This window comes from Protopterus annectens, chromosome 2.part1 (assembly GCF_019279795.1).
Source record: "Protopterus annectens isolate FY-2018-M chromosome 2.part1, PAN1.0, whole genome shotgun sequence".
Taxonomy (NCBI): domain Eukaryota; kingdom Metazoa; phylum Chordata; order Ceratodontiformes; family Protopteridae; genus Protopterus; species Protopterus annectens.
Window position 1 is genome coordinate 1209257992 of NC_056729.1, and position 13200 is coordinate 1209271191.

At 37.8% G+C, this 13200-nt stretch overlaps 1 protein-coding gene across 1 annotated transcript in view; it reads right to left on the reverse strand.

The window, feature by feature from the left end:
• Positions 1-13200, reverse strand: part of TNFRSF21 (TNF receptor superfamily member 21) — a 399350-nt gene that overhangs the window by 326945 nt on the left and 59205 nt on the right. Inside the window, exons 2-3 of the mRNA XM_044062736.1 lie at positions 3374-4019; positions 2331-2831 (exon numbers count right to left, since the gene is read on the reverse strand). Of these exons, the coding sequence (XP_043918671.1) occupies positions 2331-2831; positions 3374-4019 (1147 nt within the window). The remainder of the gene's footprint in view (positions 1-2330; positions 2832-3373; positions 4020-13200) is intronic.

Below are 13200 nucleotides of genomic sequence, written 5' to 3' on the forward strand. Positions count from 1 at the left end.
GTCAAAAACAATGGGGAACATGGAGGAAAACATTATTGAAACTGTGAACATACTAACATCTACAATTAGGGTAAATATCAGGGGTGTAGCCAGTGAATTCCATTTTGTACTCATAGATGCTTATGCTACACCCCCCCACCTACCTGGCATTTAAAAAGTGGTGGTATCACTTGAACTGTTGCCCCACCCCACCCCAGACTTAATGTGTGTAATATTTTCAGCTGCTTAATCAAAGTGTTAGAGATATTGTTTTTAGATTTGCAGTCTTCTCTGTAAGCAAGCTACATACATGTTTTTAGAAGCATTAATCTAAGTGGTTATAGACATCATGTGGCTTGATAAAGCTCCAAGATTTCTAACAGGTTCAGAAAAACATGTACTCGAGTACAAAGAGTATGCCTGGCTACACCCTTGGTTCTTATACAAATGCACTATGTTCCTTGTACTGTTCACTGTTGCAGGAGTGTCATCTCTTGGTAGGGCTCAAAGTCTATATACTGTGGAGGGGGGGGGCCTTGTCATTTGAAAACATGGGTTCTTAGACCCACTTGCCATGTGGTCACAGTAAGGCTTGTCCTGGCAATGGAGGTGATGTCAGAGATGCAGTATTTGGAAAAGGTATGCAGGAAAAAGATGAGACGTACCACCAAGGCTGTTGTGGTACGTCTCATCTTTTTCCTGCATTTTCTCTACTTGTTGAGACCACCTTTGGTAACGTAGTGTCTTTATTTTTATGTCATATTTGGAAAAGGTATGGACAGATGGCCAGGTAGCTTCTTCTAAGCAGGCCAAGATGCAGACGCCACTAAGAAAGGCTTTTGCAGCTGCTGTTGCCCTAATACCTTGTGCCATGACATGCCCTGGCTGCAACTTAAGGAGTAACAAAATCAGATGGTTTGTGCTAGCCATCTGGATTAAGAAACAGCTCACCTTCACTACCACATGCAAAGGCTATAAACAGCTGGCATGTTTTGCTCACATATTTTATCTTTTCCAAGCAAAATTCAAGTTGTCTATGCACAGTCAAAGCATATACAAAATCCTTTCATCTTTGATCTCTGGGGTAGAGTAAAATACCAGGAGGCTGACTGCCTGAGTGAGAGAAAAGTCATTCACTGCTCTGGCCATGAAGTTTGGATCAGGGTTGAAGGCAACCCTGCCTCACGAAGGGTTATTTACATAAAAGGGCCTGCAGTGCAGAAATCAGCTGCTAGTTCATCTTTTCTTCTAATAAAGTTTGTTTTGGTTGGTCATCAATGTGACAGACCACAGCAGGTGATTAGCGTTATGGTCTGGGCCATACTTTTCTCAGCTTTACTTAATTCTGAACAAAGCCAAAGATAATGGGGAGGGGGTGGGAACAAAAGCCCCAAACCAGGTGTAATTTTAAATGATTCTAATCCACTTAAAAGTTAACAGAACTGCAACTTTTGCATCAACGCACATTTTTTGAATTATTACGAAACTCTATGTCTGTCAATATTATGATATACTTACCAGAAAATCTTAAATTTTACAAGGGACAGGGCAAGAATATAAGGAAAATCAGGGATGTTCTGCAAAATCAGATGGAAAGTATGATCTGGGCTCATTTTCCAGATTCACAGCATTAACCCTCTTTACCTTTACTGCCAACCCATTCCTTACTGCACCCTCTCCCAAAAAAGCTTTGTTTGCTCTGAATGCAGACAGTGACAAGCTAGAAGAAACGGGTTTATCATATACAACCTACTGCTCATTCAACTTTCATGTGCAATATTCAGCACTGATGGCCTTAGTTCTCACTTTTTTTGCTCAAGAAACAGGGACAAAGCCAAAAATAAATGGGAGGGGGGTGTGGAACAAACACAAATCAGACATTTTTTTAATTATTATTCTAATTCACTTAAAAATACAAAAGGTTTTCCCTCAACATGTATTTTCTGAACATGAGGTATGAAACACTGCCTCTTTACTGATAAATGAGCATCTCAGGCAATATACCATAAAAAAAGGGACATGTCAAAAATGATACAAAAATTAGGGACAGTTGAGTGGCATGTTCATGAACGGACATTCTTTTCTTTAAAAACAATACAGATAAACTGTTGTGCTGTGAGCAGTGGCGCTTGTGTGTGCATTTGTGTGCATGTGGCTACATACACAGACTTGTTGCACATACACATATGCAAACAAAAATATGATACAGATTTAGATAAACATACAGATATGCACATGCAAAAATACATAACTGCATTTATATCCATTACCTGTATTTATCATCCACATACATTCATACATGCACTGCAATAAAACTAGGCAGAACAGAGTTACTTAAATGTTATGCTTACCATGGCCATTCGAGTAATAGATCCACTTTTCCTTATTCTGAAAGGAGGGACGTTTCTTTACAGTAGCTTTTTCTACAATACTGTTCAGATCTTGCTTAGGTCCTTTCTTCAGTACCCTAGAACTTTTCCTGATGCTGCAGACTACAATTATAATCAAAACCAGCAGCAGGAAAAGGACAATCATCCAAGGCAGGTGTTCATTTATGTCAAAGTGCTTGAAAGAATTTGGTGTCCCTCGCCTGGAGGGCTTAAAAGCAGTATTCTTCGATTGGGCACCCATTCTCATTGTTGGCTCATGTTTAGCAGGTGCTGTCTGAGTTACAGTATGGTGTTGGTAGATGCGGTGATGTTTTTTCCCAGGAGGTTTGTTTGAAACATGAGGCCTTATATCTGGCAAACTTTCACTGCAAGATTGAGTTGCTGACATTTCATGAAGGACCTCAGTTGACATTATCTCCTTATCATCAGGACTCCAAAATTCCAAATCAGGATGATCTGTTTCTATAAAGTGGGCCGAAAAAAAAAAAAAAAAAAAAAAAACAGTGTTACATCACATAAAAGTCAGAATTCATCAAGTAAACATATTACAAACAAAATTAAGCGGTTAAACACTTCCTCTACAAAGGAAATGTATAAAGCCAGGTACTTGTGCACCTGCTAAAGGCATCTGTATAAAATATATATACATAATGTTTTACCAAGCTAAACAAAAAAATATAATCTATTTTTTACTTGCAGAGTTCTGTTCAAGTTTATCTGACCTCCAAAAGACAACATATCAGTTATACAAATAGATGCAGTATATGCAATTGTGCGTTACCAACTTCATCTAAACTGAAGCACTGGCAAGCAAAATCCACCCCCCCCCCCTTAATCTTACTTTACTTACAAAACACTGATGGCATCCTTTCGAACTATGTATTCATCAATCTCAAAACACACTCAACAACTACTTAAACACGGTCTTATTTAAAGCAAAGCAAAAACTTAATGACACCTGGGATGAGGCACTAATAAGGAAAAAACACCGACAGATAAATTACCTTCTGAAACAGAAGTAAATGGGACGTCAGGGGTATGTTCAGCCAGCAATGAACCTCCTGTAAGGGATGTTGCCTTCTCAGAAGATATAGTTGTTAAGCCACAGACACTATTGTGCTCTCTAGTTCCTGCAATTACTAGCAATTGACCTTGTGTCAAACAGTTGGTATGAGTTTTACATCTCATCACTCTAGAAGGCACATCAGAATAGGTACCGTGAGGGCAGGGTTTACACCTGGTATCTTCAGTCTCACTTCCTTTCTTTCGGACCCCCCATCCAACTGGACAGACTGTATGTGGTGTACACGTTTTGTTAGAGAAGAAGGTACCAGGTGGACAAGTGCACTTGCTGTCACTCAAGGCAGTGCAAGGTATTTTCTCAATCATTGGCTGTTTGCAGGGTGGGCTGCATGTTAAACACTTCAATAGCCCATTCTCTTGGCTAGTAAAACTTCCAGCTGGACATGGCGTACACTCTCTCAGGGTGGTTTCTGTGCAGTGCCTGGAGACGTGTGTTCCTGCTGGACACTTGTAACACATCAATTCTTTCCTTGTTTGTGGATTATAGTGGCGATACTGACCAGAATGGGATTCCTCAGCAGCTTCACTTGAAGTTCTGAATGCAGCAGTTGCAAATAATAGAAACACCTGCATAATAAACAGATGCAAAGTTCAGACAAGTCAAAATTACATCAACATTTGCAGCCCAATCTATTGCCGGTTTAAGTCAAAGCACAAACAACTACATCATCAATAAAAGCACACACAATTCCAGTCATTTCTGTGGTTAAACTTTCTAACCTACTTTTTGATCATTTGTAAGAAGCTGGTACAAAAAAGTTAAGCAGGTTAGTGAAAAACTTCTTGCCAAATGAATTAGGATAACATGTACAATATGGACTACAATCATGTAGTTCTTGATGAAAAAATATTTTAATTTATTTAACATTTGTTTTGCCAGGAAAGTCCGACTGGGACAGAGACAATTTTCAGAAAAGGCCTGGGAAAAAAATGCTCCAGACTCATGTCTTTGGAATGTGGAAGGGAAACCAAAGCACCCGGAGGAAACCCACGTGAATGCTGGGAGGACATGCAGACTCCGCACAGAAGGCACCCCAGCCAAGAATCAAAGTGGAGAAAGAACCTCTTGCTGTGATGCGACAATGCTAATCGTTACAACACTGCACCACCCAACTTATACACTAAATCTTTAAAAAGACCACAACTAGGAATTCCTTAGGGACAATCAAGTAATTGTACTGACAGGGCATCTCATCATTAAAATAAATCATAGAATACATCCATCACCTCTTTTCTCATTTTGCACATGGGATCAGGGCGTCACTTCAACAGTGACAATCATCTCAATCAAAGATTTACACCACCGGGTGGCTAGGCCTTCCGCTGTAATCTATTCTTACCACTCACTCGTACACACGCTCGCACCTACGGGAATTTAGAGTGTTCAATCCACCTACTGCATCTCTTTGGAATGTAGGAGGAAGCCGGAGGAAACCCAAGTGGCCGCAGGAAGGACATGCAGACTCCACACAGAAGGTGTCCCAGCACAGAATTGAACTGGAGACCCTCTTGCTGCGAGGTGACAACACTGCACCACGATGGCCACCCCAACTTAATGTCAGCATATCTGGAAGGGGAATCCCATTGCCCCACTTCGTTTTCCTTGGAGGCCTGGAAGAAAAGGTCAAAACCTTGGGATACAGGAAAAAATCTCTCATTAGGAAAAGTACAATATTAAGTGAAATTACCACAACAGTAGATGCAAGAATAGATTACTTTTGCAACAGCATAAAGATACAAATGGGACATATTCTGCCAAGGATATCAGACATCAGGCCAGTATAGCAAAGCTTTTAGCTACTGTCTTCATGTAACATTCATTCTCCAAATCAAGACAGTATGCTGGCGTAAATAGGATATGCAGACACCAATTTCTAAGCTTTCTTGCCTCAAAATGGCAGGCTGCAACCAAAAGGTACGTCATTGTCCAGGTATATGAAATGTCAACTTGTGTCATGTCAAGAACAAAGATGACAGGGGACCCCCCTATGGGTCAAGAGCAAGTAAAAAGAAAGGGGCCAGATAAAGGCTTTAGCACTGCAAATAGTGATTTGAAAAATCTACTGTTAAGGTAAATTTACTTAACACAACTGTACTATGTTCAACACACATTACTGTTGCAGTAGCATAAAACTATAAGAGAATAATAAATCAACTCCACGGCAAAAAGATGCAGGAACAAGCAATGAATATTCAACTCCTCTTTATTCCAGCAACACACAAGCCAATGCGGCCCACGAACCAAACAAGAAATAAAAAGTTGAGCGCTTTCTCTTTGTCAAATACAAAGCTTCCTCAGAACAACCTTACTAATAAAATGCCCCGCTTTTATATAAAATGTTAATTGATTGAATTCATTGTGATAATTCAATCATTACTTGAAACTAATCCCAATGTTAAAGACACACTGCTCACATAATTGTCAATATTGCAAAATCATTAAAAATGTTCTAAAAATATATATGTTGCTTTTTCTACATCTCTCAAATACACACAATAATTAAAAACTATGCAGGTGACATATACATCTAAATGTATGTTCTTTAAACATTCTGCAGTTTTTGTTGTTAATAATGTGCAATTACCCAAACTGGATTTCTGTTCTAAAACTTTAAAAGCAGCATAACCAAATTGAATGAACGTAAAAAACTTTACAAACAGCACCCTTCGTCTATGTAGAATAACCGTTCTAAAATCACTCAGGGAAAGAATGTTAACCATCGATAAATGTGTTAAAAATATGTTAACCATCGATAAATGTGTTACAAATATGTTAAAAAATATATATATATATATATATATATATATATATATATATATATATATATATATATCTATGATGGAAAACCACATTATGTGCACATACATGCTAAAGCCTATGTCCGGCTAAAAACAGTCCTAATAATGTACAATATCAAAAAACAAATTTCCAAGAAATATTGCCAAATCTCCTCAACTCTCAAACATTCTTTTCCTTGAAAAGTTTATAATTTTGCCTGTCTTAATTTCAAGACACTATGAATACTAATGTCGTTAAGACCTGGGGGTCTACTGGCGTCCATTTTTAGTTGCCAAAATAGCTCCCTAAACTCCACTCTGGATTCCCAGTTACCCCCCCCCCCCCTTGGGTCTTTGCTCTAGAACTGCAAATTTAATATTCATGTTCTTGCAAACCAAAGAATGTTTGTAAAAGGCATTCGATTCTTTGCCTTTACTGATTTCATATATGTGTTCATAAATTCTTTTCCTTAAAGTACGTGTGGATTTGCCTATATAAAAACTTTTACAACTTACACATGTACCGATGTATATGTATACAATTCCTTTTGTACCACAGTTATAATATCTTGGTGCTGTAAGCTTACTACCTCTAGAGGGAATATAAATCTCTTTTTGGTGCAAAATGTATTTGCACTGTTGACAGGACCCACATTTGTACGTACCCTTTTTAGAATTCATATAGCCCATCATTTGAGTCTCTTTTTTCTCAAATATATCCTTTAAGTTCATCCCGCTTTTTCTAATGAAAGATGAGTGGGAATATAATTCCCAATATCATTATTCATTTTCAATATAGGCCAATATTTCCTAATAATATCTTCCACTGTTTTTGATGTACCAGAAAATGTGAGTATAAAAGCTTGGTTACAGTTCTCCACTTTCTCTTCCCCTGAAATCCTTACATTTTCATTTAATCCTAATATCCTTCATTATCTCATTCACTAAACTCTGTATCAGAGAATTGGGATACCCTCTTTCCCTAAAAAGGGAACCGATATATTTGACCTCCTGTACAAATACTGCAACTTCACTAGTTATTCTGGACACTCTTATCAGCTGCCCTTTAATTATGCCCTTTTTCTGAGAAAAAGGATGTCCACTTTCAAAATGCAAGTATGTATTCGAAAAAGTGGGTTTTCTGTATAATTTAGAATGAAAACAATTATTAGATGGGTCCTTGTATAGAGTTACATCTAAATAATTAATACTCAGATCGTCAAAAGTATATGTAAATTTCAAGAACTCTGTACAAATGTTTAAATATTCAAAAAATTCTAAAAATAGTTCCCTGGACCCTTTCCACAAAATACAAATGTCGTCCAGGAAACGGATGTAAAATGAAATATATTCCATCCAAACGGTGTTAAAAATAAAATTTCGTTCCCAAAAATATAAAACACAATTCGCATAAATGGGGGCAAGCTGCCCCATAGCCACACCCTTTTTTTGCTGAAAGTAGTCACCATTAAAATACACAAAATTGTTCTTTAACACTGTCTCAGTAAAATCTACAATTAAATTAATCATGTTTCCATTTAATCCAGAATCGGAACTTAAAATATCATGAAACCATTCCAATCCTGTAGTGTGTGGAATGCTCGGAAATAGTTCAACTACATCTATAGTGGCGAAACAAGTTTCAATGTCATATTTACCTGTAGGGATTCTCCTCAAGGAATCCCAAGAGTCTCTGGTAATGTGTGATACAGAGTTGATGAACTGCTTCAATTGTGTGTCCACGAATATAGCTAGTGGTTCAGTAATGTTCCCTGCTCCCGCAACAATGGGTCTAAATTTAAGTGCTTCAATCCCTTTATGCACCTTTGGTATCCCAAATATAACAGGGAGCCTGGGATTTTCGACATACAAAAAATTGTACAATTTTTCGTCTATACTTCCTTGAAGTAAGTGGTCCCCCCTTAGATAATAATTTATCTTAGAGTGAGCAATGTTAATTTCATTACGTGACACTATCATGTAATGGTCTGTGTCCTGCAAAATGTTGTGTATGTAAGTCTCATACATTTCGTGGTACATCAAAACCACGCCGCCCCCCCCTTATCGAGTTTCATCACTCTAACTTTTTCGTCTCTTAATTTTTTCACTAATATTTCTTCCTCTTCTGACCAATTTTCGTACATAGGGATTTCATAATATTTAATTTGCCTCACTTCTCTTTCTACCATTTCTTCAAATACCTTTAAAGCAGTCAGTAGGTGGATTAAATACACTTTTTTATGTAAAACCTTTTGCATAAGGCTTTTGCCTTTAAAATAAACTTGTAAATTCAATTGTCTTATAAATAACTTGATGTCAATCAAGGTATTCACCATAAATCCTGCTTTTGTAGGCACAAAATGAAAACCTTTTGTAAATAGTTTGAAATAAATATCATCAACTACCAAATCCATGAAGTTATAGACTGTAAAATTATTTTTCTGATGTATAATTGAACCACAAATGTCAGAAGCATTTTCAAAACAACCCTCACAAAAGGGGGTGGGGGTATGGATGGATCTAAGCCATTATTCAAAATTAATAAACTCGTGGCTTCCCCTGAAATCTCCCCCCCCCCGTATGACTGGGGGTTCTGATATGAATATTTTCTCTGCTTCTCCACTATTCTTTCGCTCCTCCTTACAGTTTCTTGTTCTAAAGGGAGTTCATTTAGTTCGTGAACATCAGCGCTGTTCATCTGATGTCCATTACTCACATTGTTAATCACATTTCCCTTGGGATCCCTAAAATTGTTAAATGTCAGGTAAGCCCTACCATTTTTATAATCATTTAAATCCCTATCTAAATTTTTATTTTCCTGAAAATAACTTTATCACAATAATTATCAATTTCTTTGAATAAACCATCGTATTTTCTTTCATCAAAATTGTCTTTACTGACTTCAAGAATTTTAGTATGCAAATTATTTGTTTCAGATACAAGTGTTTCATTCTGAATTTCATAATCTCTAACCATATATTTCAGCATTTCCACACCAGTTTTATTAAACAATTCAGTAAACTGTTTATATAAACAGAACTGTGCTTTACATTATTTGGGTATTTGAAGTATCCTCTCTGTTACAATACATTCATTCAAATAGTCTATCTCCAATTGGTTGGTTTTTAGAGCATAACGTTTATTCTTAAATGCTATGAAAGTCTCGTCAAAGGACTCATAGTCCTTATTAAAATTGCATTCATTGAAGTTAAAAGGCTTGCTTGACCAAGTGCCAAAATTAAAATTAACAGTACCTGTGTTCATATTAGCGTTTCCCCTACATGCAAACACTGTGTGATTATTATTGTCCTTCTTGTTCGTTAGTCTCTGTTGCTTATTACTGTTAGGATTACTGTGTCCTTCTCGCTGATGTAATCCTTCAATCCTGGAGGACACCGGCCCTTGTCCATTCTTGTTGTATTCTTTGAATAAATTTTGATTACCAGGTATGTCGCCATGTGTGGAATTTTCCAACAGTTGTGATAACAGCACAGTCACCTGTTGAAACTCTTTTCTCGTAACAGGCATGCTGTCATCTCCGACAGACTCCTTTAAAGCTGCTGGTGTATCCACAAACACGTCCGGTTCCGCTCGCTCCACCATGAACACCAACAACCAAAAAAAACAGAATGCAACTAGCCCAAGACAATAAATCAACTCCACAGCAAAAAGATGCAGGAACCGGCAATGAATATTCAAACTCCTCTTTATTCCAGCAACACACAAACATGAGGGCTTGCAACTACATACTCATATAGCCAAAGCCAGAGCAATTAAGGTCTTCCATGCAAGAAACTACTAGAAGAGCTAGTTGCAGGTTCAAATGAAGATAAAGTTAGCTTCTCAAGTATAAAATTAAGATTCCAGAATGGAGCTAGACAATTTCTAGGTGATCTAAAGAACTGCTTGAAAAGAGAGAGTGAATCTAATGACCGAAACAGAAACAGCTCAAAGATACACCTCAGCACAAATTTATGATAAACCAGGTTTGATTAATTCACACAAGTAACAAAGAACCAATGGAGCCTCCCTCCCCTATGAATTGGGTCCCAGTCTCTGCTATGGCATCATCCAGAAAAATCTCTCATTTGGCAAAGAATTATACTCTAGTAGCAGATTTTTTAGCCTCCTTTAATACCTGTTGCACATCCTCTGTAAACAGGTGACAAATGGAATCAAAAACTTAGCATCCATACAGTCAAGTGAAGGTTCAGAACTTCAGGATAAATCAGAATCCCTTGTTATGTGTGAGTAGGTCCACTCTGCAAAGACTGTTTTGGTAACTGCACTTAAGACAGGTGCATACAAGGGAAAACAAATGTTGTTTGGGCCAAGAAAGAGTTACCAGAAAGTGTCTGTGGGAAGTCCTTCTTTATCTTTAAGACTCTTGTAATTACAAGAAAAAGGGGGAGGGGTCAAAAAGGAACATTCATGTCCATGGGAAAGAAAAGGCATCTGCTTTCCAGGTCTGTTTGTAAGGAATCTTATGAAAGAACTTCTGCAACTGTCTGTTGTGAATGGAAGCTAGCAGATCTACTTGGTAGTCCCCCACAGGTGGGTAATCTCCTGGAAGAGGTTATTGTAAAACTCATCCATGAGGGAATGAGGTTATGTTCTAGAACTGCTCACAGAGTCAGCAATAGGGTCCTAACTCAGACAAGATGGAGGTTGCTGAAGGAAGAGATTGTGCCAAGTTGCTGGCTCCCAAGCAAATATGGATAATCTGCACAGAAGACAAAATGTGTCCCACACCACCTTGTCCCATCTCTTTATTTACATCATTGTGGTGTTATTACTAATAGTGATTATGAAGTCCATAGCTGGTTCAAGGCTTTCAGCCATCATTTGAGGTTTGAGTGATTTTTTTTTCCTAAGTGAGAAAACCAAATTCTTTGAACTTTGATTTCTTTGGAAACTTCTCCTCAGGCAAAGTCCACGGCATCTGTAATGACAGACTTGTAATGGAGGGAGACCTGGATTTAACTGAACCCGACTGCATTCCTTTTTGATGAAGTTCAGAATGGGAACAGGGAAAGACTGGGAATGTTGCTGCTGGGTCCACACATCTGACAAACCACCAAATCTTCCTCATGTACGGTCTTGCTAGAGGGACCATGAGGACAGCAGACACTGTCGCTTTGAGGTCTTGCTAGATGGACCATGAGGACAGCAGACACTGTCGCTTTGAATTCTTAGGAAATTTCTTACTTTGGAAATAGAACGGTGAGCTAGTTCTATAAACTATAAATGACAGAGACTTTCTCTGGAGGGTGATACGCTATCATAAATGAGGTGTCCAAAATGCATCACCATAATATTAACCTGTGAGATAGTACTAGGGAAGATTCTTTTAGGATTAATTTGAATCACAATCTTTGTGAAAGAAACGTTTATGAAGAAAAGGAGATGTCCAAGAGTCCTGGGTAGCTTCTAAGATGAGACAGTTATTAAAGTGCAATTAAATGTGGATTCCATGAAGTCTGCAAAAGACAATGACTAAAGTCAGGCATTCTGTGAAAATCCTTGGGGCAACAGATTGAAGTCTGCAAAAGACCACGACTAAAGTCAGGCATTCTGTGAAAATCCTTGGGGTAACAGATAGTCCAAAAGGCAATGATTTAAACTGAAAATGCAACCCAGGCAAAAAGAATCTTAAAATACCTGTAGTTTTTGTGAATTGTATATGGTGGTATGCATCTGAGATCAACAATGACAAAGTAAGAATCCAACTACCTGACTGTGGGAGTAGAACCCACAAGCCTGTGACTTCCAAGATGGCTGCACACTGAGTAACAGCTTAATTTAAGTGTTAAAACAGAAACTCAGGAGTGAGAGACAGTAAATATGTCTTTGCGTGTAAATTTCAGTTACTAGCTAGTAAGTGCACTGCCTCAAGGCCAGTAAAGAAGACAAAATTCAGAGAACCTGAAATAATCAACCACAAAATGTGAGGAAAAAATGCAGCCTGTGAAGAATCCTGCAAACGGATCAGCAAAAAAAAACATTTCAAGCTCCAACTCTGCAAGACACTACTTCCAGTAATATAGAGGAAAAAAGAAGTCAAATGTGCTCAGAGCCGATTAAAATAAGCTAAACACTGAATGAGTATATGAACTTAAAATAAAATGCTGGGGAAAAAAATGGAAGCAGTCTTAAACAGACATTCAGATGAAAAATGAAGAAAATGTTGGCCAAGTATGAGACTGCTCAAGAAGAGAAGTTTAAAAAAATAGAATTAGAAAACAGAGTACACGGAAAATCTGAAATTTCTGTTGTACAAGAGACACTGGAAGGAACACATGTATTAATTAGCAACACATATAGCAACTGGACTGGTACTCCACAGCAGGAGTTGTTAACTGAAAGGGTTCATCACATGTATGCTCCAAAGCTGGCCATGGGAAAGCAGTAAAGATGAGCACAAAGTAGTAAAAGTTGGAGACAGAGTGTTTGTGGAAAATAACTACTCATATATCAGGCAGAAGAGGAGGAAATTTATTCCTGCAATCAGGAAATGCTAACAGGTAGATGTGGGATTCAAGCTGCTATATCCAGCTATCTTCAGATTATTTTTCCTGGAGGGTCAAAGTCATTTTTGATAAAGAACATGCTAAGAAGGAAATACAAAAATTTGTCCAACAAAAAGTGAGCTATTAAACTCTTCTGGTAAGGCTTATAGAAAGATTACTCCAGTGAAACTTCTTCTAATGTTCCAAAGGAATAGCATTGGGTTGACTAGAAGAACCAAGAGCATGTGGGAAATGAACCAGAGACTCGAGATCAACAGAAGGACAATAGGAACTCTGAAATTAATGAATAACTGTGGGATTACAAAGCAATCAATCACATTTGTGAAATCTGGCTGAACAAGAAAATATGGCAACAGATTTTATGAATGTTAAACTTGTAGGAGATTCCAAAGCATAAGCCCTCCTTAAGGTCATTAATGGTTTAGAAAATGATTAAGGAG